This window comes from Falco rusticolus, chromosome 5 (genome assembly GCF_015220075.1).
Source record: "Falco rusticolus isolate bFalRus1 chromosome 5, bFalRus1.pri, whole genome shotgun sequence".
In the NCBI taxonomy this organism is placed as follows: domain Eukaryota; kingdom Metazoa; phylum Chordata; class Aves; order Falconiformes; family Falconidae; genus Falco; species Falco rusticolus.
In genome coordinates, this window is record NC_051191.1 from 9,093,922 (window position 1) to 9,120,976 (window position 27,055).

The window sequence follows — 27,055 nt, forward strand, 5'->3', positions numbered from 1 at the left end:
TACTGCAGATTTCAAAGCTGTCAACACCCAAATGTGTGACACCAGCTCTCAGTACATGTGAAAGAGCTAAGCTGAGGGACACGAGAATATGTAGCAGGGGAAGAAGATAGAAGTTCTGCAGAATACATTTTGTACAGTACAGAAAACTTTTCTATAAACTCCATTTTGAAGTTGAGCAACTCTGCTATCAGCCTGTGGTTATCAGGCAGTTAGAAAAGAGCAGGACAGGAGTTTGGACTTCATGACTCTCCCTTGTTACTAGAATGTTAGAGGGATCTGTCAGTGCTTATACTGTGGAGAGTTTTATGAGCTGCTTGAATCACGAACCTGAAAGTTATTAAAAAATACGTGTACCTCCCAGCTTCAAGCTAAGGAAATCCATGTTTTGAAAATTCTCAGTGTTGTTAGAGAGCAACCTCACCCAGCAGCCTGGCTGAATCCGGATAGCTGCAACTGAACCGGGAAGCGCAGCTGTTTGTATGCTCAGACTTTCCCTTGCAGCTGGCCAGTTCCGTGCACGCTGCCCTGGAGTCATGACGCAGCTCTGCTCTGCTGCTTCAGCCCTGCTGTTGTGCACGCTCACTGTGCTGTTCAAAACGTCTCTGTCAGGGGACCATGTGCCGATGCTGCTTTGGACAACTCAGAGGTAAGAAATCTAATAAAACGGTATCTCTGCTTATGCTGTGGCTGTGTGTGTGTGCAGAATATAGCGTATGTCATCAGTTCTGGTAAATAACCTCTGGGCAATAAAATTCCCCAATAAATAAATTTGCCTCTCAGCAATCAAACAACCTAACAGATGAATTTACCCATTTTTATTTATAATTTTAGTGTTCCAAGCTGGGCATTAAAAGTTAAATAAAATCCATGTTTTTCAAATCTGAAGTAGATATGCTTTATTCACCCTAAGGCAACCTTGAACTCCACTGCTGGAGACGTCATGACTTAAAGGCACAACATAAGACAGTCTCACAAAAAGGACCTGGCCAAAAACTCTCTGGGCAACCGTAATCCTTGCATTTCCTAACTCCTGAATCCTGACTTTTCACTTTAGTTTCTTTTCAGTGCAGGTTTTTTAATGGAATACACTGCTGTGCGTGTAGACATCAGTGTTAGAAACAACTGCAGAGTGTCAACAGATCCAAAGACACATGTGAACGCAGGGGTTTGCTATACTTATGAAATAAGACTTTGAACTGTCTTGAAAGAGCCAGATACAGACCTTTTCCCCAGGAATTTTATTCATGCAGACTTTAAGGTTTTTATATAGTTACTGAGGATTTCCAGAAATACAGCAGCTTGGGCAATGCAGTAGCTTCACGTGGGGTACTGGATATATAAAATCGTCAGAAGACTGTGTGCCACTTACTCATGAGGCTGTCTCTGCAGGGCATACACACTGGTTTTTGCCTAGGAAGTACTGCCCCAAAATACAGTAAGCCAATGTCATAGATTTGTAAGAAAAGGCTTCTGAGGGGCTTATGGGATCACAAGACTGGTAGGAAGGGCTAACGGCAAATCCTGTGCTGGGTGGGAAGGTGACAACAGATCTGCTGTGACCCTAGGTTTCCCTAAGGTGTGCTTTGGCCCGAGTACATCACTTGACTCTCCTCCTAATTCCTAAATCCTTTGTATTCTTAACCTAGTTTATCTAAATTTTAAACCCTCTTGTGGACAGTTCACCTCATACCCTCTGCAAGCACATATGTATTATACCTAATTTAACAGGCCTGATCTCAGCTGGGTATTTATTAATTTCTCTAATGAATAAAATAAAATAATTTTTAAAAAGCTAAACTAAAATGCTCTCCTATACCACAGATAGCTTTGGTGCACAGTTCAACCCTCACTTTTGCTGTAAGGATGAACAGAAGGGGCTGCAGTGATGGGGATTCCTGTTGGGTCCGTTTGCTGGCATGACCAAGCTGTGTGTGCCTGGGCAGGTGGAGTTTTGCTTCCAAACTCCTTTGGTCATCAATTCCTGTCAAGTCTGAATTAATGGGATTTCATTCTTTTGTATCTTTATTGCTTTGTTAATTCCCAGAGTGTTGTGGTTCGCTCTTCTGTAAACTGAGAAACGAACCAAACCAATGGCTTCTTGGGAGGTAATTATCCTCTCAGCTAGTTGCGGTGGATTCACTCTACTTTTCATGACGCCTCGAACCATTCTTCAACATGTTTGAGACACTGAATTATCTAGCTGTCACTAGGAAGAAAATTAGACTAAATTCTGCTCTCATTTATCCCAGTGTAAATCTCTTGTCTTTAGGTGACGTTATTAAGATTTAAATCTGAGAGCTAAATCTCGTTAATTTCCATCCACCACCCCACCCCCCTTTTTTTTTTTCTGTTGCTTCTTCGTGTGGTAATTTTAAGACAGCAATAGGAGGATTCAAAAATTTTATGAACATCAGGAATGAGATTAAGTTCATCAGGAGATCTTTCTCTGTGTATAGTGCCATATGCACAAACGTGCTACTTTTGGTTTTGGTTTTTTGGTTTTGGGTTTGGTTTTTTTTTTTTATGTGTTATGCTGTAATGTTGAGGGCCATGGAAAACAGATATGCAGGAGGTATTGATTGTGTTTCTTTCATACATATCCTGGACATTGTATTATTCCCAGCACTAATTAATTCCAGCTTTGACATATGTCTACCCATCTCTTAAGCATTTCCAGAAACTGAATCTGTGGTCCTTGAGGGGCCATAGCATATAGAAATCTTCAAATTTTTATAAAGTTTGATTCGGTAACTTTGACTTTTTTTTTTTTCCCCCTGAAAGAAATAAATGGATGTCTCAATGTCAAGGCTTTTTTTTAATATTCAGAATACTTAATCGATTCACCTCTTTATGACAGAGGTGGATGAGTACTAAGCCTCTGTATTTAAAAGCAAAGTAAATGCTGTAAAGAGTTGTTCTTAGGATAGAAGTGGTCCTAAGAGTCTAAGAAAAGATCAGTGCTTCCTTTGACCTACTTCCTAGTTTATATAAACAACACACCTGTTGTCAATATGAGCAAAACGTTATCAGTTAATCCCATGTGGTCATAAAAGCAAACTTTCCACCAAGATGCAAGTAGCAGCTTGCTTTACTGCAGGTTGTTCAGGTTTACGCAAATGCAGAGCACGAAAATCAAGATAGTGACCTGACTGAACCAGTTTCATGTTTTCAGAAACAGAACATTTTCTGGAAGAAGTGTTCCTCCCACCATGACCTTTGCATTTTTGAAAGGTGAAGTTCTTGTGGGGCAGAAATTAGTTCTAGTGAAAGTCAATGAAGCAACTGAAAAGATTTATGTTATTTTATGAAATAAAGAAACAGTAACAGCAACTCCCTCCTGGTTGCTAACCATTAACTCTGTGACTTACATCTTGGTTCTCTGCAGTGTGTGATCTACAGGCTTACAAAATCTGGAGACTACTACTAAGAGTTTTAGGAAGGGTAACTTAGAAAGTGCAGCAATTACCAACGGATTTCTGTTCGCTTTGTGGAAACATGCCCCACCAATTTAAAAGTTCAGTGATTCGTTGTTCAACAGAAGCTGAAATTCACTGATCAATTCCATGACCATCTCCCAGGTTATCGGGTAGGATTGGATGTCGAATAGTTGAAGGATAATACATTTTGGTCTCCTTTAGAACTAGCCAGTGTTTGTAAAGCTGTGTGTCAGAACAAATATATTAGAGGAATGTAACACTTCAGAGTCTCTCTTTTAGGCGTTATTATTGCACTGTAATCGTGCTGTTAAAGATAATGTTAGGTGTCAGATACAGATGAAAGCTGCGACTGACAAACACATGCAGTGTACAAAGCATAAGGTGAGTGTGATATAAACCTTTACAGGGACATTAGAAAATCAAATAGCTCTTTCCTCTAGAAAGAAAAATGCAGATCTCTACTTTCAGAAAAATAAATGTTTTCTACCAAGCAACAATCTTTCTCCATTGAACTTCATAGAAAGATGAAATGGGAACAACTCAGTAAGTCACAGTGTCCTGCTTTTCACAAAGGAATAGTAATATATCAGTGGAGACTCTCTAGATAATTTTGGCCTGGAAAAACTGACCTTTATCTTATATTAGCCTTTAAACTAGTATCCCTTAGTTGCTTTTTGAAGCAGAAGAGATGGACAGGTTCCTCTTGCATATGATACACAGCAGAAACTTGATTTAGCCATTTTGAAATAATTTAATAATTTAATTCCCTCCACAGATTAGAGAGGGACCTTGAGGAGTTAAAATTTGCTTTTGCTGTTGCCCCCTCATGTGTTTGTTTCAGGAATGATTTTTGCCTACAGACACTGAAAATATATTACTACCTTCATTTATGCTATGCTTATATTGAGAAATTAATCCTTTTCTGGCAAATCCAGATTATAAGTAACTTTGAGAAGGTGTTAATGTCAAATAGCACATTTGCACGATTTCCTAAAATTGAAAGGAATTTACTGAAAAATCTGCAGGAAGTATGCGGAATATGAAAAGGATACAGTGGAACAGAAAAATGATTTAGCTGTACATTTAATGGACTTATATGGGGATATTGTGTGCTAACATGCATGCCAGTTTACTTCTGCTGTGTAGGAGTAAGTATAATTTCTTATACGGTAATCACAAGGTGACTCAAAGAGACAACTAACAAGACTAACTTGTAGGGAAGAGTTCAGAAGCCAGCTACAAAGCAAAAATGTAAGCTCAAAAGTTAGCATAATAGAAGTCCTGTTATCTTAGCAGCTGCCCTTCTGGTCCAGATACAAGGAACCTTGAAGTCTTTGCTTCCATCAAGAACAAGTGCTCAAATCCCAGTCCCACCTAGAAAGAACACTGGTCAGAGAAGAATCTGCATGCTTAAACTTGTCATGCCAGAGCACTTAGGGACAAGAAAGCAGCAAAATACCAAGCTAAGCTTTCTTTCCTCTCTTTAGTGCATTGTCTAACTATTGGAGAAAAGAGAGAGCAGCTGAGATTTCAAGTTTCCTCCTTTTTAACCAGCAGGAAAGCACATACATTACAGAGATGCTAATCATCGTGAGCCCTCATGGCTGAGGACCCCAGAATGGTTCTAAGGTGGCGAGGTTAAGTCTGATGTTCTTGGCATGCAGATGACTGCACGAGGCTGTGCATCTTTGGTCATAAAATTTTGTGGGAGCAATAGATCCGTGTGTTGGCCTCCTGCCTGTTTCATCCTATGCCATCCCTTACTGATCTCTTGCTGACCGCTTGAGGTGAAGAGTTCAAATGGGTGGACCAGTTCATTGCACACAGCAAAAGCACACTATCAGTGTACCTGTGATGCACTCTCTGCAATTCACAGTAAACCAGCTAATAAAACATACCGACATCTCCCATCTGAACCGTGGTGAGAATGTTATTGCACCCAGCTGACAGTAGCAGCCCGTTCAGTGAAGGGTGTAGCCTTGCCTGATGCCACGCATAGTGCTCAGCAAACTACTTTAAATGAAGCAAAATCAATGCATGTATAATATGTTGAAGGTAAGTATTAGGTAAATGCTGCATTAGAATAGAATTATTAACCAACGTGTAGATTTATTTTTCTCATGATGATGCTGGAGTTACTGAAGTTGACTGCTTGGAAGCTAAAGGGTCTCTCAAAAGGCACTTTTCAAGCTATAGAACAGGATCATTACACTTCTGAGGTTTCAGTTCACAACAAAAGCCTTTGCCATTGTGCTGCTGCAAATAGCTTACTTTTATTTCATGTGCTTTTACCTTTTATTCTTAATTGCAAGTCCCAAAAGCTCTCAAAATCTTCAATTTTTTCTAAGATTAGGCACAAAATAGGTTTATTGAGATAGTTTTAGAAATAAATATACCAAGATATTTCCTTTCACAGAAGCCATTTTTTAACATCTCTTAATCTATCTTCTTTTCCTTTAATATCATTAGTATTTTGGTGTGGCCATGCAATCACAGAATCACAGAATGGTCAGGGCTGGAAGGGACCTCTGGAGGTCATCTAGCCCAACCGCCTGCTAAAGCAGCTTCACCTACAGCAGGTGGCACAGGACTGTGTACAGGCAGGTTTTTAATGTCTCCAGAGAAGGAGACTCCACAGCTTCTCTGGGCAGCCTGTTCCAGTGCTCTGTCACCCTCACAGTAAAGTTCTTCCTCATATTCAGATGGACCTTCCTGTGTGGCAGTTCGTGCCCGTTGCCCCTTGTCCTGTCACTGGGCAGCACTGAAAAGAGCCTGGCCCCATCCTCTTGACGCTCTCCCTTAAGATATTTGTAGGCATTGACAAGATCCCCCCTCAGCCGTCTCTTCCCCAGGCTACACAGGCCCAGCTCCCTCAGCCTTCCCTCACAGGGGAGATGCTCCAGTCCCCTCACCATCCCTGTAGCCCTCTGCTGGGCCCTCTCCAGTAGTTCCCTGTCTCCCTTGAACTGGGGAGCCCAGCACTGGACACAGCGCTCCAGATGTGGCCCCACCAGGGCAGAGCAGAGGGGCAGGATCACCTCCCTCCACCTGCTGGCCACGATCCTCCTAATGCCCCCCGGGATCCCCCCATTGGCCTTCTTGGCCACAAGGGCAGAAAGTTCCTGAGTAGTCATTCTGAATCTTTGGGAGTTTTTGTGTTTTCAAATATCTTATTTTTAATGATTACAATTAAATATTTGAGATCATGAGGTTTGACTTTTCTGAAAAGTTGAGGCAAGTCTGTTACAATTTCTGTTACTGGACTTCATAAATATAAGTGAATGTGGATTTCCAAGCACAAATTAACTAACAAGTGAAGATGCAGAGTAAAACTAAAAATATCAAATGGTAATTTCAACCAATTAGACAAAAATTTCCTTCCTGAACAACACGATTTACTTCTTAAGCTTGAAAACTGAGACAGAAGATCTACTAGAATTTGATTTTAACATCTGGAGCATGTTGTCCTGAAAGTTTTCCACATGTATGGTTTGCTCTAACACTCCCCCAAACCCCAAAATCTGAAGAGACCTGGGTATCTAGTACTGCAGGACGGCATGCTTTTTATCTCTGCTGTGGGTGCAATTTGAAGTTTTTGATTCACCCTTGGCAATCATCACTGGAATTACTGGAATGTCTTGAAGTGAAATACAGTTTTTCCTTATCCAAGAAACAACATCAACCCCCCGTATGTGTTCATTCATCACCCCTGTTCTGCCTCCATCTATAGAGACTGCAAAGATTGTTATTCATAAAAACGTGGTGTTCAAGGGTAATTTTTGAATTGCTTTTGGGTTGGAAAATGTAATCAGCATTTCAGTCACTAAATTGCAATCATAAAATAGGTGATGCTACAGCACACAGCAATTCTCTATTTTCTGTTCTTTGTAATTAGAACCCATTAGGGGTCCAGAGTACTTGATTTTTCAGGCTTTAGCAACAGATGCATGTTTGGGGAAAATGGGAGGTTATACTTCAAGCTCTGGGTTTTTTTACAGAATGGCAATTTTACCTTAGCCAAAACACCTAGGACCAAAATTTTCATGATAAATTGAATCCCTACAGACCCACGTTACATACTGTTAAAATCCCAATCAGGTGTTGAAAGAATAATGCCACCCCTTGTTTTGTCTATAACTGTTTTTTGGCCCAGCAAAACTAAATAGATGAGTTATCTCTCTGTCTTATCCTCTTAATGACAGTTTGGCAAAAGAATCCTAAGCTTTTCCTGGTGTCCTGAGACGTTCTGTTCAGAAGAGCTCCTACATCTGGAAAGGTGGCTTTTCTGAGCTGGTTCTGCAGAACAGTTCTTTCCTCATGAAAACCTTATAAGATATCATATTGTTTACACCAACAATGAAAAGCCACTTTTACTTAACAAAACGTTTTTGAACAAATACTGGTTTATGACAACTTGTGGTCTAGCCTGAGTTCTACTCCTCTCTGGCCACCAAGATGTCTGACAGCACTGAAAAATGTTTTGGAGTTGGGAATTCCTCTGGGAATCCTCTCTGAAGGTTTTAAACATATTCTTCTTGATTTCACTTAGTGGCTATTTTTTTTGAAAGATGCAACTGTGCTGTTGTACACAAACAAAAAGTAGAGAGAGGCAGTTATCTTGATTGGACCAATTTCATTCCTGCTGTAACACAGTTAATGTGATATGTGCATAAACGGGCAAGTTCTTTTCCTCTTGAGTAGAATGGAAGTAAACTGAACTGTAAGCCTGGTCTTAATCCAAAGATGATGATATTATTAGCTGCTGCTGCATAGTTAAAAACAGAAGAGGTGTCATCATTGGTAACAAATTTTACAGAAAAAAAAATAAATTTCTTTTTAGATCACAGTGTAATCCAGACACTGCTTTGCATGAAGGACACGTTGTGTCAGCGCAGGAGCTGACTGTACTCTTGCAACCTGTTTTTACCCAGAATTCCAGACATCTCATCGTATTCCTACAAGATACGGTATGTAACATTAATTCCTTTTCTCTCACCAATGCCAAGTACAAGTCTGTACTGAAATGAGATGCTGTGACTTCTCACCAATCAACTCTTTTTGTTTTTCAGCTTAGCATAGATGATTTCACATACCTCAGTGAATCCTACGGTAACAAGAACCCATTTCAAAATGTTCAGGCAAGCATTTCTCTCTTTTATTTCTTTATATGCAGTATTCAAAATTTAAAAAAAGATGAAGCAAGATGCAAACAGACAGTAATTGGGAAAATTAAACTGAATTACAGCATTTTTCCTATTTAAATTATTTATTGAGATTACTCCAGTTTAAGCAGATGGGCAAAGGAAATCAACTGACTTTGCAGAAGTGTGTTTTGTAGCTATTTTATTTCTGAAGATCAAGTTTTCAGAGTTCATCATAACTGACAAAATTGTTCCTAAAAGTGCTGCAATTTTGGTTTGTAAAAAACAATATAAACTTCAAGACTGACACCCCAAAATCCTGTTTTGAAGCCATGAGAAGAAAAGAGGTTATAGGAATCAATTATTTATCGTTGATTTTCAGAATTGAGCACCCATTTTATTTTCACAGAAATTGAAGCTCCTGCAGGGAGTTAACCGTTCTGTGTTTGAATGTAGTTAATATATGCCTAGATACTGGATTGCTTTAATCTTCATGAACAAAAGTTGTACTACTTGAGTAACTTGAAATAAACTCCAGGCACAGAATCTAAAATGGACCCCTCCTCAGCCAGTCAGCAATTTCAACTTCTGTCCTCACTGAGGAGGTTTACAGATTTTGAGCACAGCATCTATGGTTGTACTTACATGACAGTATATTGAACTGTAATTAGACAAATTAAGTGTTCACACATGGAAGCCATAAAGGCATTCCTGCAGGCAGTGCAGGATGAACAGAGTTATTAGTAACATAACTGGTATCAGAGCACACAAGGAAGTGTAAACTCCCAAGCACCACACAGCAAGCTGCATGTATAATTAAATACATAAATATTCACACATTACCTGTCTCTACATCTATACTAAGAACCTCATGTCTTCCTAGTGTCACTGACGCTTGAGATCTTAATCTCTTTGCCATATATAACAGCATTTTAACACTGGTGCTGGAATAAAAACAACTATTCAGAGTATGTACATGAGTTTTCTGAGGACTGGATGGAAGCAGTATTAATTTGTAGTATAAGGATCAGCAGTTGTGTCCACAGGCAGATGTACTGTACTTCTCTGATATGTCTTATCTTCTCTGGGTTTAAAATCTATGCACGGCTGTGTCTGGAGCAAATTTTGTTGCTGCCTGACTGCAAAACTGGTTTGATTTCAGTGGCTGTGTGAAAATTACACATGGCATTGCAAGGTCCTAATGATGTGGTAGTCTTACTTAGGTAGGCCCTGGGTGTTTAAGAGGAGGGATATTACAGTATTTAAAACTTTCTTCTTTTGCCTTGTAATCAGGACTCCATCAGCACTGTAGATAGAGCTTATAGCCAAAGGCTAGAGATGAGTCCAGAGGTGGTCAGGTTTAGAAATCAAGTGGTAGACTGAGTGGACTGGGGAACTAGGGAGAACTAGTGAGGAGGTCCTCAGCTAAAGGAGGAATTGTCTTGTACCGTATGATTGTACAGACAAAGATTGGTCTGTATCTGGCAGAGCAAAGATATTTAACCTGGGTTTTCAACAAGCTGAATAAACGTCAGTAATTGTTTGCTTTCTGACCTTGCCTCTGGTCCATTTCTCTCTTGGAGCTGAGAAACCTTTTCTCATTACAGCTTCTTTAAAACTTGAAAGTTTCTTTTGACAGATTGCTCACCTTAACTCCAGCACTTCCTAGATTTGTTGTGTTTGACTTGGCAATCTTAATACTTTTCTAGCATAGTTTTGTGGGGGTGAAGTGCTGTAACTTGAATGAAAGAAAATGAGATGTATAAATTAAATATTTCTTTTTCACCTAGGTGTCCGTATGGAGAATTTTGTCAATATCTGTTGCATAGATTTGTAGCTGTTAAGGCCAGAAACTATCATTATAAAAATGATCCAGTTCCATCTTGGAGATCTTGTAACAGAGGCTACAAAAATTTGTTCAGTTGCACTCCACTTGAGCTACTTTGGAAAAGAAATATGTTCTTAATCATGCTATGAAAGACTGTGCCATAATATTCACAGAACACAGGACAAGGTGAAGTTCAGGTCTGAATTTTATCACTGGGGAAATTAGAATCTTTGATGTTGCATAATCACAAATTTTTATACCTTCACACTCCATACTATACAAGTGATTCGTTAAGCTATAATAGATGTTCCATGTCACTTGAGTATCCTCCTTTTGAACTTCAGAAATACAAATTTATTCACAAACCTAAACTGGAGATCTCAGTTAGAATGTATATGTGCGTGTAGCAGCATGTGTACTCCAAGATGAAAGTGTTATTTGTAAAATAGTTATAGGCTTGTAAACCACAGAGACATTTGCAGATATTAGATGTGTTCAGCTACATTAGCAGCTGTTTTGAGCTTTTGGGATCAATGGGTTTGTATGCAATAAAAGAATTCTATTTCCAGTTAATACAAAAGGAATCTTGTAGGCAGATAATTTATCTTAAACTTTCAAAGAACTTTTAAATTAAATAATAAAATACAAAGATTAGCACTTGGGGAACTTTTTTGTCAAGTACTCACCTACCCTACGAACTATTTTTCTTTAATATTGGCTTCGGCTTTCCCCAGGCAATACTCAGCTCCTTAGAACTGCAGTGTATGGTAACACACTCCAATTAGTGGCCAGCTGTGCAGCTGCAGAATTATTATTGTAAGTCATTACTATTCGTGGTTCTATATCTCCATTGTATCCTCACTCAGTGCTCATAGACTAAGGAGGACTATTTAGTCACATGTGGTACAGAGGTCCTACTATAGTTTTGATTGTCTTTATTTCCTTTCTCTTTACCTCTTTCAGTTTTATTATATTATTTTTTGACAAGGGGACACGCGGGACTGCATAATAATCGAGATATAAGTTCATCATGGATTTATAAAGTGGCATGGTGATGCTTTGTTCTCTAGCCTTTTCCAAAAAAAATACTAATATTTGATTCTTCAATTCTGATCACGAGCAGCCACTGAATTGCCATTTTCAGAGCTGTGTGCCTTCTAAGGTTTCATTACTGAAGGCTAACACTTGGTTCTGAGTCTATTATCTATTACTGTGTACATAAAATTACTGTTGTTTTTCTTACCCTGTGCTCTGCTGAAATCAATTTACATTGAATCTCATCAGGTACTTTGTTGCCCAAGACGTTGTACCAGGAGGTGCTTCTACAGTTCATCAGTCAGCCCTTGTCTTTACTATGTTGAATAATTCAGCATAATCAGCATATTTCATTAGCTCAATATTGATGCCTTTTTACCAGATAATTTATGAACCTATAGAACAGAACAGACCCTATAGTCTGTATTTGATTCTTTGGAATAGTTCCTTCCATTCTTGGACTTCAGGTTTGCTTTTCTATAGTTCCTCAGATCTGTCTGTAACCCTTGAAAAAACACCCTGGTGTCATCTTTCCCACCATACAGTACAGTGGTAGGGATGTTTGTTCAACAATACTTTCCATAGTTGCAACATATTTTACCAGCTAAAGTACATCAGATCAATTTTCATTAAAGTGATAATATATAACATTATGCATACATTTGGAGAACGCAGCTACAGTGTAAAAGTCTGTAAAATTAATAGTAATTAGGAAGTTAAAATGCAACGATAATTTTCTTTGCAGTTATCACTGTGTAGAAACAGATGTGCTTCCAAATCTGTTTGAACAGATTTTTCTTCTTTATAGATAGCCCATTGACCAATGCTGTAGAAAATACAGTACTTTAATATTTTAAATTACATACTCACAGGTAAAGGATGAAGATTTAAAAGATCTCTTGCATGGAAGAGCCTGCCTACTTCAGGTGTAGGTTCCCAGATATTTCTAGAACCAACACAGGAGTCTTTCCCAGCTAATATTATTATTATAATAATTATTATTATAGGACTGTCTATCAGCTTTGATGCCAAACATAAAATAGTTCAGAACAATGAGTACTGCTACATGACCTTTTATAGATGGATGCATGAGTCTTTAACAAAGACTTTAACAAGAGTTTTTTAATGATAGATCTAAATTTACTCCATACCAGCTTCAAATTGCTTAGGTATAATAAAGCGGTTAATGTAACACTGAAAACAGATCTGGGCAAATATGTCCAAGCCAGAGCTTTATCACAGCACAGCAGCTTGGCTTCAGGATGGCTAGAAATGTGTGCAGAATCATCCTACACCTACCTTCAAAAAACCTAAACAGCAATATATGTAATCCAAGAGTGAAGTTACATGTAATATTTCATTCAGGAAAGGTGTTTCAGGGGACACTAAAGGAGGTAAATGTACTAATAATCAGAGTAAGCTGCCCATAGACAGGTTATAGATTCTGTCATTTGATGTAGGAAATTCTGTTATCAGACCGACAGCTCAGTAACAGGTTTTCTTTCCTCTCCCTCTTTCTTACCTAGTTACGATGTGGCTGTACCTCCTTTATTTAGTCTTTTAGCAGAATGCAAAATCAGGTGTTTCTCAGCAGTCCCCTTCATTCTCCACCCTCTTTTGGAGTTCTTGCATTTTGAGCACGCGTAGTAGTTGAAATCCTAAAATGCATAAAGCAACATATGGGTATTGTAAAGACAAGTGTGCAGTGGCTGAATGTCAAGGATAAACAAGAGGCATGGGAGCAGAATGGCTGTTTGAGGCTAATGAGTAGATAGCCAGCTGTGTCTGTCCTTCAGGTGGAAGATGGTTGAATACCAATGGCTGGAAGCTGAGACAGATGGCAGTGTAGGATTGGTTAGAAGCAGAAGCACAATTCAGATATTACTCAGTAATGATGCATTTTATATCTCATTCTATAATAAATGAGTAATCTGCTTAATATATATCCTTAGAAGAAGTGGCTGCTGCCATTCTGGATGCTGCTAGGGGGAAAGGGATTAAAATATTGAAAATAAAATAAAATAATTAACTATTTCTCAGCATTTTAGTTCTAAATTCACATATCCAAACAACCCAAAATTAAATCTATCATCCTTTCCTTCCAGGCACTGTTAAAAGCTACTCAAAGACCTGTGAAGCAGATCAGTCCTTTCTGCTCTATTTTAATTTCTGCAGTTATTTTTCTATCAGTCTGGCAAACTAGACAATGCTGCATAATCCTCCCTTATGAGCATCTATAGAAATGTGAAAATAGCTAGCCTTTGCCTAGGAAGGAACACATGTGAGCAATTAGAAAGAACCAGAGCAGGTCAGAAAAGTGGTAGGCAGTCAGAGAACAGACAAGGAAAAAGAGTAGGAGGAGAAAAGTGTTAGCAACATCACAACGTTTGCATCAGTTAGAGGAGGAGAGACACTCTATAACAACTTGAATATATGAATGTTGGATCAAGCGACAGACTCAATTTAGACTTAAATGTAGAAAATGGGAAAGTAAAGTTAACAAATTGTAAACTAGGACTCAAAGAAAAACCACCTTCTAATATTCAAATTAAATCTGTGGTGCATTGATTTTGATCGTTCTCAAGTCTCCATCTGTAGAGAAATGAAGGCAGTGGGTTGATTAGCATCGATAATATGCTGTGGCCTTGCCTCGAAGGCAGTGGGTTGATTGATATGGACGATGTGCAGCTGTAGCTCATTCCACTAAGTGGTTAAATAGCCCTGAGGATGGCAAAAGAGAGGGCTGGATGGAAGAGGAGTGGTGTGGTCTGACCTCTGGAGGAAGGAGAAACAGCATGGCTAGTAGATCTAGCTGATGGTAAAGCCTTGTTGCAGTCTGCTAGTTTGATTGTGCTGCAACAATTGGTGCTCTGTGTGAGGCTGACTGAGTTGGACTCCGACTATAACATCCACCTTGTATTTTCTTTCCCTGAGTATTTCAAGTGGATTTTATTATCAAGAAAAATCTTTGGAGAAAATGTTTTTCAACTATGCAGGTTTGAAATGTATAGAATAAGATATTTTTTTAAAAATTAATTTCACTCAAGTATTGGCATCAGAAACTCGGCTATGAGAATTACAAATGAAGTGATACATACCCTGATGCTTGGTTATCTGAACCAGTTCAGCCTGAGCTTTATAATTTCTATTTTGGATAGAAAGAAAGAAAGTACATGGCAGGAAGTTTGCTTGTGTGTGTCTGGAGGCTCTGTAGATCCTGGAACCTGTAGCTTTCTTTAATTAGTAGTTACAAATTAGACGCTTTGTACCATGTGCCGTACCATCAGGATGTACACAAAGGAAGGGTACTTACTATGCAAAGTATGACTCTACTGAATAGAGCTACTCAAGCATGGGGTGTCTGACACTGATCCTTCTCACCTGCAAGGGCGTTGTTAGGTGGTCATCTGGTGAGCTTTGCTTCTGGCTAACCTGTCTTCCCCCAATACGTTCTCAGCCTAAGAACCTCTACATCCTCTCTTCCCCCGCAGGTGTGGAAAGGATGGTAAGAATTTGATGTCACTGAGTGCCTTCTTGCCCTAGGAAGATGCCGGAATAAAAGCAACCCAAGTGTCCCTTCGCTGCCCCTTTCCAGGAGCAGCCTGCAGCCAGCCTCAGGCTGGTGAGAACTCATGTAGTGTTTACCATGGTGGTTCCTCATCTTGAATATTAAATTTAGGATAATAAAAAAAGGTTTGTTTTTAATTATTAAGCAAGTAAATAAACTGTTGATAAATTTATTACAGGAAATCCTTCAGTCTTCTTCATCTTTAGTTTTGCCAGCTGTTGACTGCAAAGCTACCAGGTATCTGCTGAGCTTTCTTCAGGAGTCAGGAGCTTGGAACTTAAAAAACATAACTAACCTTGATGTCTCTCAGCTGGAAGTGAATACATCTAAACCAAACTTACTGGTGGTTCAGCTACGACCACTTGTCAGGTAGGAGCTTGTCACAAACAAAACTGACTCGCATGTGTGCATGATTTAAAGCTTTTGAAAATGATATTTGCTCTCAGGGAATTTAAAAAGCAAAGTGGAAGCTTATAGGTTAGCAAAGTTATTTTTCCTGCTATATTTTATAAATATATATTTTCTTGCTGTTTTTTAAAGTCCCCTGATGAGTTTACCAGTTGTAATAGATGAATTATGCTGAGAAAGTCAGGCATTCCCATTGTCTGCCTCTTTGTATAAGAGCAAAGGGACAACAAATAAAACTAAATGCATCACACTTCTAGCAGAAAGGCTGAATTATTTTATGCAACACATGATTAACCTGCAGAATTATTTGCTAGAAGGCATTCCAGGGGTCAAAAAAACCTGTCGGGATAAATAAGCAAGCAAACTTACAGACAAACCTGAAGTTCATATTAATAAAAAGACTGGTTTTCATCACTTTAGAAGGAAGAGAAGGGCTATAATTCTTCTTATTTCCAGGCCTATGATGACTGTGAACTAACAGAGGTAGAGAGGGACTGTTCCTTCAGATGAATCTATATTAAAAAAAATGTAAGGCATGGGTGTATTGAGCCACTCTGCTCAGCTTCTCCTGCTCTTTCTTCTTCCTCACCTGTAACTTGGGCATTTGTACATGTTGGTATAGAGTGTGTGTATCAATGGGTCCCAAGGAAGTGCAATTATAGCTACCACATCACTACACCAAAGACGACGTAATACCAGTTTTAAGGAGCTCATGTTAGACAAGGGGTCAACACCAAATGAAAAGAAACCTCCACAGAGACTGGTCAAAATAATATCAGTAATCTGGCTTATCTGCAGCTAAGGATGTTTGAGGAATCAGCCGAGTATGTGGTCCTTGTACTATTAATGGCTTTGCAGAAGAAAAGGGTCATAAGGAGGAGATGAGAGAATGATGGAGGGACTGATGCTGACAGGAATCCTTTTCCTAGTCAATATCTTTGTACATTTCTGGTTCACATTGTTCTTGCCTAGAAAAGGTTTTAAATTACTTTTCTCCACCCTTTTTGTAGTGGTCTAAATAAGAATTTCACCCTGGAAGCTATTGCTGAAAATGGTAAGCAATATGACAAATATATAACATTTTATCATTTAAGCTTGTGTTTTCACTTGAGCAGATTGAATTCTCTAGTTCCTTGGTTTTGCTGTAATACTACTATTTAACAGTTTTCTTTTACTCCATCTATAGTAGTTACCAGCACTCAATTATCATATTGTTGCAGTACTGAGTGTCTGATTTAGAATCCAACAAAATGAATACAGTTCTGTGACCTGAAATGTAATGATAATTCACCTCTTTTTCATGGGCCTTTGCTCATGCTCTGGGATCCTCCCAGTTCAGAGTACAAAACCTTCGTCTTCATGCAGCTCGGACTGCCTCCCTGGATCTCACCTCGCACACCAGCAGCTGGAGCTGTCGGGCTCATCTGGCAATTTGCAGGTCTTGGTCTCAACAGAGGGTGCCTAAATGAAGAGTAAATTACTTTCTAATCTTTGTAAAACAATACTGAAGCCCTTCACAGCCTTTGATGTTAGAGTCTTTTATTGGTTTTGCAGGTATTAAAGACTACTTGTTGAAGTCAAATCTCTCCATATAACACTATAACAAAACTTTTCTTGCCTAGCATCTATCTGGCTGAAAAAGAGGTGTCGTGTACCAAAGAGGCACTGATAGGCACCTGCTTTTTGCAGAGCTTTTGCTTAGTACTCTAAATTAAAGATTGAGTTATGAAATCTGCAGATCACTGTAGTGGTAGTTTCAGGGACATAGTGTAGTGTAGTGGGCTGATAATTAGTGTCCTTAGCGCCTATGCCTGTTTCTGCCCCGGGCTGGGGGTGTAAAATCAGAAGCAGACTTGAAAATCAGGGGAAAATACCTTAGTACTGAAATCAGCAGTCCTTTTCTCTTTGTGCTACTCCAAAGTGAGTGTGGATTTTATACTCGAGTAAGCAGCTGGTTTTCCATCTTTGAATTGCAGAGGACTTGTTTAGTTCTCTGTTTGTGTCCCCAGGGCATATTAGATAAGAAAAGCCTTGGCTTAATGTTGGCCTTGGCAAAACATTAGCTTTTTCTTTATGCGAAGTTTCTTTCATCAGCTGCACAAACTCAAGAATAAGCTTTCCAAACCTTGTCTCAGGCCCCGTTATTTTGGAACAGCAAAGTTAAGAGGGTACGTGTGGGATGGCAGAGGAGCAGGTTATACCAACCTTCTGGTTAGCGCTAACTAGCTGTTACCAGGAAATGGGTGTGGATCAGGGAAGATGTACCACTTCGTATGGCCAAGTGCAAAACGTGCACTTAGTATTCTGCATCTCGGTGGGAGTGTGGGCTGAATCCTCATCTTCTGGTTTATTTGCCAAAGCAGCCACCTAATGCACTGCTGAATAAAAACTGGAACTAACATCAGCAGGAAGTTTTAATTCAAATGAAAGTTACTGAGCCACAGTTCCTGAAAATTATCCCACTGAAGGTCTGTGCAGCAGAGGGGAAAGAGCTGGAAGAGAGTCATTCCAAAAGTAGTAAATTGTCCCAAACACAGTTTTCCAATGTAATCTGGGCTCCAGCAGGTCAAGGTGTCCAAGTAGTATTTGCAGCATAACCATAGACATTTGCCAAATATTGCTGCCAGGAAACCCTTCAAGGTCAGAACTGCTTGCAAGGTCATGAGTTATTGGTGTTTGTTATGGAGGGACTGCTGCTAGATCTTACCTGGGTAAGCAACAAAAAAATACTATTAGTCACATACCTGCAACATGAGAATTGTTAACCCATAAATTTTACTTGTAATTTTTTTTTCTTTTAGGATCAACAATAAACCCCTAGAAAAACACTGCAGATGGGTAGTAGTCCGCCTAGTTCACAAAATTTCTTATGTTTGTTATAGCAACTTCTTTCCTTTCCACTGTAGAGGGTTTTAAATTCTGATGTAATGAAATGTCAGAGAAATCTCTCCTGCTGTTTTACTCATTGCAGACAGGAAGCTCTGTAAGACAAAACAAATGGGCTCAGATTCTGCCCAAGGGAAATGTGCTGTTTTGAAATATCTAGAAGCTGGAGTAGACAGAGGGTTTTAGCATGTTATTAAAATGAGGCCCATGATGAAATCCAAACTGGAATTCAGAATCCAAATCTGCTCAAGTTTCAAGGGATTCAGACTTACTGCTTTCTTTATGCCTCTTTTTAGTAGTTCATCTTTCTTTCTTTAATGAGGTAGTTTGTTATTACTCAGTTTTTGCCAGTTTTCCTAAACATTTTTTTACTCAGGAGAAAGTTGCATTCTGTCCTGTCAGTCTTACCTGCTGGATCCAGTATACCTCAAAATCAATGGCAAAACTGACTGACTCCATCTGCAAAAAATGAGGCTCTTTAATTGCTATTGTATGTGTTCCCTTTTCCACTCTGATTCTCAGTGCATTCCTCTTTCCATTCTTTCTCTTCTCTCCCATTTCCTCTACTCTCATCTTGGTCTTTTCTATTATTTCTCTCTTGTTCATAGTTTATACTCTTCCTTTCTTTTAACTTTTCTCCTTCCAAAAAAATTCTTCTCAGTTCCTTTATTCCATCCCTTCCAATCATATGTAAAATTTCACAGAGGAATTAAGGTAGATTAGAAATTAATAATAGTGCTAATCCTGGACTCCCTGGTGAAATTAAAGGTCTGTGTCTTCAATGAGTTAGGTTTAATCCTTCCACCGGAGCATAGATGCAGGCAGCTATGCTGATTGGAAGGTGTTAGCCTAGGCAAACTAGTCTATGTAGCGTTTCCTTAATCCATGCTATCTAAAAAACCCCCAAAATAAAACCACCACAAACTTCAGTAGAACTACTCTAAAATCACTCTAACCATCAACATATGAAGATGCCTCTTGTTCCATTAAAAAGAGTGAGCCTGTGTTGACTAATGTTCCCATGTAGGCATGTAATTTATGTGCTTTAAAATATCACGGTCAATCTGGGCCCTTTTCCTTGGAGAATTTGCAAATACTTCATAAGCAAAGTAGAGTTTTGATCACAGGCAAACAAAGATCTACATCAACTCTGTTGTCAAAAGGGTGTTCACCGCAGCTTCCCTGAATGAAGGAATTGCCTCTAGAGTCTTCCCAAAGGCAAGAATTATAGATGTTATGGTAACTATAGTTACACATAGCTCCTTATTGAAGTGAAATGCAAATAATGTGTTATTTTGGAAAGCAATCAGTTGCTTTAATGAAAGAAAAACCGAAGACAATCTACGCATTTTTCTATGTGTTATTTTTTCTTCCATTAATTTTAGATGAGACTGCTGAGAATTTCCAGTGAGTTACACTCTGCACGTATAGAATACAAAATCTACATTATGTAACACTTTGGACCTGCACAGCCAATGTAATTACCCTAGTAGTATATAAGCAGTTTTATACGTCCATTTCTTATAGAAGATCCTTTTAGCAATATTTTTTCAGAAGGAAAACTTACGTAGCTATGATTCTTGACTGATAAGAGGAAATCAATTTGGTTAAAACCCTGCAGAAAAAACAGTGCTTGCATTTTTCCAAAAGCTAAATATTTTACTCAGCCAGGAGGCCATAATTACTGTAAATGGAAGAGGTTAAAAAGGATGATAATATAAGCTCCATTTCCAGTACCTGGAAATGAAATAAAATTTCTGCAAAGTATAACCTTGAAATCTGAGAAGTCTGTATGTCCAACATATAAAATATCCGTTCAACAGACTGGTACCTGGATCAGAAGTGGGAAGGCACTGAAACAATGAATGTGACTCTCCTTGCTTATTTCTCTGTCAGCCCCAATAACAGCACTTATAATGGTTCTTGAGTCACAACTGTTATGATCCTTTAGTTTTTATTATAAGCAGATGTTAATATTTCTGCATACAGTTTGAAAACATTTATCAGTTGCATTTGTCACAACTGACTGTGGTTTCAAAACTGAAGGAGGATCTTCTGTAGAGCCATCTTTGGACCTCTTTGAAAGTTCCTCCCTTACTTGAGTTTTCCTTCCTTTTTCAGAATTATTCTGCGGCATTTCTCCTTTGGCCTCCATTGTAGTCAGCAGCAAAGTTTTCCATAACCTGCTGAGGATGCAGAATCGGGCTTCAAATCCACTGAAGCAAAGGCAATATTGCTGCCAATATCATGCATTTCATGCCCCAAACTAAGCACTACATTTTGAGTATTGTTTCTCAGTGATTAGCTCTGTGTACTTTGCAATTCACAGAATAATGCTACTTAAGATTTATTTTTTATATATTTATTTGTCACTTGACTGACACTATATACACCCTGCTCTCAATTCTTAGTGGTTTCTTCTGCTCTTGCTTTTAATTGCCCAAAGTTCAACCTTTAAGGTATTGTTTCTTCAGTATTTACTTTTCAGTTTCAAAATCACCCTTTTTTTTCTGAACTGTTGTAATGTATTTGTTTTGTATTGTCTCATGAAATTGTGCATTTTTCAAGACACTGAACATGTCTTATCCCATTTGTACCTATTCATATATAAATGGTAGAAGCACCAAAACTGCTTAAATAAACTAAAAAAAGCTTTAACATCTAGCTCATTACTTCTCCAACTACTTAGGATTTTAGCTTTCTCAGCTTACAGAGTTTGCTAAATTATATATGTTTCTATTTATAGACAAAATAATTGGAAGACTGACCATGGATCTGCAGGAACGAGGGATTAATTTTTCAGTAATTTATACTGCAGTGAGACCTTCAAGGGTGAGTAATCTACAGTGCCCAGAACTGTCAGATTTTTGGCATCTTACAACTTAAAGTTTACATAGAAATGTTGTAGATGATTTTCAAGATTAGAGGCAAGCAATCTGTACTATATGACGTTTTGACCACAAATGATAGCATGAATGTTTATTTATGATATATCACACAACTATTGAAGTTTTAGGAGACCATAAATCTGCGATTGTCTTTAAAACTTATTATTACTTTTAAGGACTGTAATTTTAGATTTTCCCCCCTTTTTAACTCTAATGGTTTTATAATAAGTTCTATGTGGAACCTTATCAAGCTTTTAGTGTGCTGCTCAGTGAAGATGGAGTGCTGTTAAGTAAATGAAGGCTACTAATGTATCCATTTTTAAATTACTGTTTTCATTCCTTTTAATCAATACTTTGTATTTATAAGTAGAATGTAAGTTTTCACCCTTGCTGATAGTCAGAACATCATTTATAGATCGCATCTTATGTTAGCAGTAAGTAGCAACGCAGAATACTTATTTATGCAGTTATCTGTTCTGTGTGACATACAGGATTTAGTCAAGAAATACACAAAGTTTAATTTTAATGCAATTAAATGCAAAACAGTCATGCCTTGACGAAAACAGAATATAGTTCCCACTAAGAAGAGGGGTATATGAAGGATGGTCTGTATCCTAAAAATCAACAACTTTGAAAGAAACATATCTGTCTGTTGCAGTGGTAACAGATCTGAGCTTCTAATAGGATGCTTAGTTTAACTTGAGTTTTAATTCAAACTTAATGTCATTTGAGAATACAGAAATTATAATTCTGTTGGTTTAGGCAACAGGAAAGCCATTAGTGGGATTGTCTAGATCTAGTGTGAGCACTGCAGACAGGATCTTGAGAAGCTGGAGGGTTTTCAGGAGGGAACACTATGAAAAATTCAAAACTGTTCTAAACACAAGAATGAAACCTAGAAAATTTATCCAAAAGAAGAGGAAAAGGCATCTTGACCACACTTCATAAGTGTTCTTTAAGCCAAAAGTGGATAAGCCCCCCAAAGGTGTCCTGGGTTCAATCAGAAATAATCTGGGTTTTTGTAGGGAGGTAGGATCTTGAACCTCTGGCTATCCAACAAGATAATCAGAAGTCTTCCTTAAGGCTCTAGGAAAAAGGCTAGTTCTACTGAAGGAAAACAAGAACTTTCTTCAGTAATCTACCCTGTGAAATTAATTGCCAGAGACTGGGTTTTGGAGACAGGACTTAAGAGTACAAAGACATAGCAACACAAGGAAGCAAACTCCCGCTAATATTCTCTTTGCTGTATGTTTTTGTATTAAAGAAGAGGACATGAGTCCAGAACATTTGATCTGCCTTTTTTGTAAATTTTCTAAAATAAAGATCCAAAATAGAAATAAAAATTATTTAGTTGTTGTGGCTCTTTGCTGATTGAAATCAAACGTACATGGGCATTCTTAGCTGAAAACTGCATTTAGAACAATTGGAATGAAATATATTTTTAATTAATGGAAGAAGAGAAGGAAATTTTTGAGCAATTTAAAAAGTGTTGAATTTTAAATCTATGCATATTTCAACAGACTTTCTAAATGAAAGTGGCTTAGTTTGAGTAACTGGAGCACTTGTAAATAATTAAAGCAATGTATTTTTAGATGTTCTGCATTTTTTTAAAGAAAGCAATTTAAACTTTTCTTAATTCTGTAAATTCAATGCCATATAAAACCATTGGAAGCATATTCCCTCCGCCCACCCCCCCACCCCCCCAAACTTTAATTTGTTTCGGTGCATTCAAGGTTATGAGCTTTTGTACAGAGCTAGAAAAGGTGAAATGAAAAGTACCTTTGAGGGTTCATCAGTCTGTACATTTGCATGTAACCTCTTCTTAGTACGCATTGAACTGCAGAAGTTGTGAACTGTTTCAGAACCTTAAACTAAAGAACTAACTCCCTTCACTGAAGCTGGTATTGGCTTCACAGAAAGCGAGTTACTGAGACAGGAAGAAAACTCCCCTATGAGCCACTTTTCTGATTTGATGAGGAAGAGCTGCTTGGTTTAGTCAGGGCAGCCACAGATCCCATTGGGCTATCACAGTTACCAATTAATTACCCCAAGGCACGATGGAGATTTATTCAGGCTGGTTCTTGTTCTGTTCCAGTTTCAGCATTTGAAGCTGGAAGAAAGAATTAAGACCCTGAAACAAAGGCTGTTTGGTGACCTACATGAGATGGTTTCACTAACCAGCTGATGATTCTTCTGGATATTCCATCATGTCATAAAGGAGCTGCCTTTCTCCAAGAAGGCAACTGCTACATCTTGTGACTCTTGTTCTAAAATGCTTTGCTTTTGAGGTCTGAGTTGGGCTGACACTGAGAGAGTGATTTGTATCACCTAATTCTGGGCAAGCAAAGTGCAAAAGTCTGAATCCAAAGTCATCAACTAGGGTTCTTTTTACAATCAAAGATTGTATTAGGGTATGATCCTTCTGACCTGTTCTGTAGGTAACTGCTCAGGCTGAGATGAAACCCACCTTTCATAATCTCCTTTGTCTCTGACAACCATAAAGGCAATCCTTGTGCTTTGGTCAGATCTCGACATATACATTTAGTCAGACAACTCTTACTCAGCATTTCTCATCTTCTTTTCCATTAAACCCCAAAAACTTATCTGAAGATTTGAGGAGTCTCCTGCCAAGACCTTTCTTCCCTTTGAAACTGGCGTGATAGCTTATTTTTCTTCAGGACAACCAAACCCCTCTTCAGTCCTTGTTCCACTCTTGCATCAGGAGTTCTCGTGAATATACAAATCTTTGTGTTCTTGGGGACTATGATCAGAGTCACCCCTCTACTTGTGCTTGCTGCTAGTTAGCTTTTTTGGCTTGTGGTTGGAATGCATAATTTTACCTGTGCTGTTGTAATCGGAGAGGTTTAAAAGCTGCAGTGATTGAAAGGCAGATATGCTTCAAATCATAAATTTCAACATATTTGCCATCCTTCAGGTCTTCATGATGTCTATGTCACATTTTTACAAGTTTGCTTCTGAAACTTCTGCAAGACAGTTTTATAGTTGCTATCTCTTCCCAGTTAGATTGAATGCGGAGGACCCACATATTGCCAAAAGGAGATTTACGGCTACTTCCCAGCTGATATTTATTTTGCTGACTCCACTTCTTACAGATGCATTGTGAAGTGCTGTTTAAACCTTCTCTACTGCCTCCGCATTTTCAGAAAGCTTCAGCTACTGTGGGCTTTTGACTGCTTCATTCTACAAGCTGTCTGCTCTAGTCGGTGTTTAAGTATGTTGAGTCTTTGATTCCACTCCGGACCAAGCAATGTGAGTTACAGGAACTTTATTCAGCCATAAGTAACACGGGCATCTGCAGCACAAGTGGTTGCATTTGACTCTGAAGTGTCTCTTGCAGGTATCCTCAGGTGCTATTGATGTGCACCCCAGCTAAAAAGAATATGAAAAGTTTTTGTCTTCTTTGACAAGTGCTTGTGGTTGCATTTTCTTTGTTTCTGCCTTCTACCTATTACATTTTGCAGTGCTGCATCTTCCACATACAACCAGCTTCTCTTTTTTTTTTTTTTTTGTTGACTAGTCAATTCATCACTCTGAGGAGACTAAACTCTGCAACAGCCACCCCACTGACTTCACAGCTTCTGATTAATGGAATGCTTTTAACCATTTAATATGCTCAAACACTATATAATGGGAGTTTACCCATGAAGAAAATGTTAGAAAAATGCTTATAATGCCATTTGCAGGAGTTGGGGTTGTAGGGTTAATATCCTCATGCATCCTTGAATATAAGAATTGCCTTATCCATTTACTTTTGTATTTTTTTCATTTGAAGGATCAATTACGGTTTGACATAGTATAATAAAGTGTCAGTGCTTCCAACCTAAAAGAAGTAACTGTAGGAATTCCTCATCCTTTAGTTGTCTCCTCTCCCCACTTAAAGAATTCCATTATAATAAAAAATAAACTTTTACTTGTAGATAAAGAATATGCACTTATTCCTAGCTAGCTCAGTTGTGGGGTATTTTTGTTTGTTTGGTTGGTTTTTTTTACTTAATAGAAGTAGAGTCTTTTTAAATAATTACAAAGGAACTGCTTAAAGCTGGTTGAAGCCAGTTAGTTGTCATTCTAGAGGAAAAGAAAATGAACAAATATTTAGCCAAATTATCTTGGAAATTGAATGCTAAGGGTGCAAGAAGTGCTTGTTAGCAATTCTATATGATTTATTCCATGTGTTAGTGGGCAATTCAGGGAAATAAATGAAAACTAGCTTTTACCTTTAACCCTAGACTTTTCATTGGAGCATTAAGATTCAATTCCTTAAATATTTTTTTTTGCAGCTTTAGTTTTCATTTGATGTTTATATATGGTTTTATATATAGGGATGCTTATTTACTGCACTGGAAAGTGAAGGGCAGCACAGAACTAAACTATTATTCTTATCTGTTCAGAACAATTTTTTTATTTTCAGTTGCTAACTAACTTTTTAAGACATAGATGAAGCCTGTACAGGTGTTCCATATACATCAAATTAGAAAGATGCATTTATTTTACATTTAAAACTGAAGACCAGGAAAAAAGGGGTGGGATGGTAGAGAAGGACGTAGGCTGGGGTGAAGTCTGTCTTGGGAAAAAAGCAGAAACTGGTAAAATGTAGGTATGAAAATTGCAGTGAATACTCTTAAAACCAGTCATGTATAGGCAGAGGTTGTAAACATAATGAATCAGAATAAGATTAAGATATGAGGCGAAAATGAGATGGAGTAAATGGAATGTGTAACTAAACAGGCATATTGATATGGCATGTTGGTAGGCATGCTAAAACCTTTCTGGAAGGAAAATGCCAAGCTAAGAAATTTTTTAGAGTGACAGAATAGATCTGTAAGGGACTGGTGTTGTATTTTAAAAGAAGTTTGGATTCAAGGAGACAAAGACAAGTATTCTGGGAATTCTAGAGTCCTATTTCAGGAGCAGAGTCTTTGAAGACTGAGGTCAAACATAGCATCCAAATGATAGGACTTTAACCTAAAGATTGAAATGATCAACGTGTCTGTCATTTGGTGAATTGCCTGGTAAGCTCCACTGATTGTGTTGACGGACACTGTTTGTAGATGGAATGCAAACTGTTTAAACACAATATATTAAAAGCTCAAACTGTATTTCAAAAAGCATTTTTGAAAGACCGCTTCTTTCCCCTCACCCTCCTCCTTTCTTGGAAACATCCCAAATTGTGCCATAATTAAACATCAGAGTGAAAGAGGTGAGGCTATTGAAATTAATAAAGCCACGCTAAGTCCTGTGTGTATACAGAAAATTAAAAAGAATATAAATTCCTGCAATTTTAGTGCAAAATCATGTGGCAGACTTAAAGAGATTCAGAGGAACAATATGCAAAAGAAATAAAAACACATTAGAAATTCTTTCAGAGACCATTTGATCTAATAAAAAAAAGAGAAACTTGGGGGAAAAAGGAGTGACAACACAAAGCCAAAAGAGTCTGTGTGTTGATCGTCTCTGTGGTGGAACATAGAGAAGATCTCAGCATAAAGACTTTTTCAGTAATTGAGCCTCAAAAACTTTTCCTGTTACTGAGGTGGTAGGTGGTAGAAGAGGTTTCAAAATAAACCAATAAAATGAATAGTCTTATGTCACCAGCCAGATAATTTTCACCAAAGTTTTAACTAAAATAAGACATGAAACTGCCAGTCTCTCAATTGTCATGGTTCTTCATATACAACTTATAATTTATATGTATATAACATATTGTATATTAGCTTGGCCTTAATCCCAGAGGATCAGGAAGTGGCAAGTGTGACATGGAGTTTGAAAGGAAGCTTCATATCTCTGGAAAAATACAAGCAGGAAACCTACCTTCTGTACTGAAAAAATGGGTTGAAACTTAAAGT

The 27,055-nt window shown here is 38.2% G+C and overlaps 1 protein-coding gene across 1 annotated transcript in view; it reads left to right on the plus strand.

Annotated features, from left to right (window-relative positions):
• Positions 1-453: 453 nt before the first annotated feature.
• LOC119149187 (V-type proton ATPase subunit S1-like) overlaps positions 454-27,055 on the plus strand; it is a 56,310-nt gene continuing 29,708 nt past the window's right edge. Inside the window, exons 1-6 of the mRNA XM_037390188.1 lie at positions 454-646; positions 8,278-8,404; positions 8,507-8,575; positions 15,188-15,378; positions 16,428-16,471; positions 21,050-21,135. Of these exons, the coding sequence (XP_037246085.1) occupies positions 480-646; positions 8,278-8,404; positions 8,507-8,575; positions 15,188-15,378; positions 16,428-16,471; positions 21,050-21,135 (684 nt within the window). The 5' untranslated portion in view covers positions 454-479. The remainder of the gene's footprint in view (positions 647-8,277; positions 8,405-8,506; positions 8,576-15,187; positions 15,379-16,427; positions 16,472-21,049; positions 21,136-27,055) is intronic.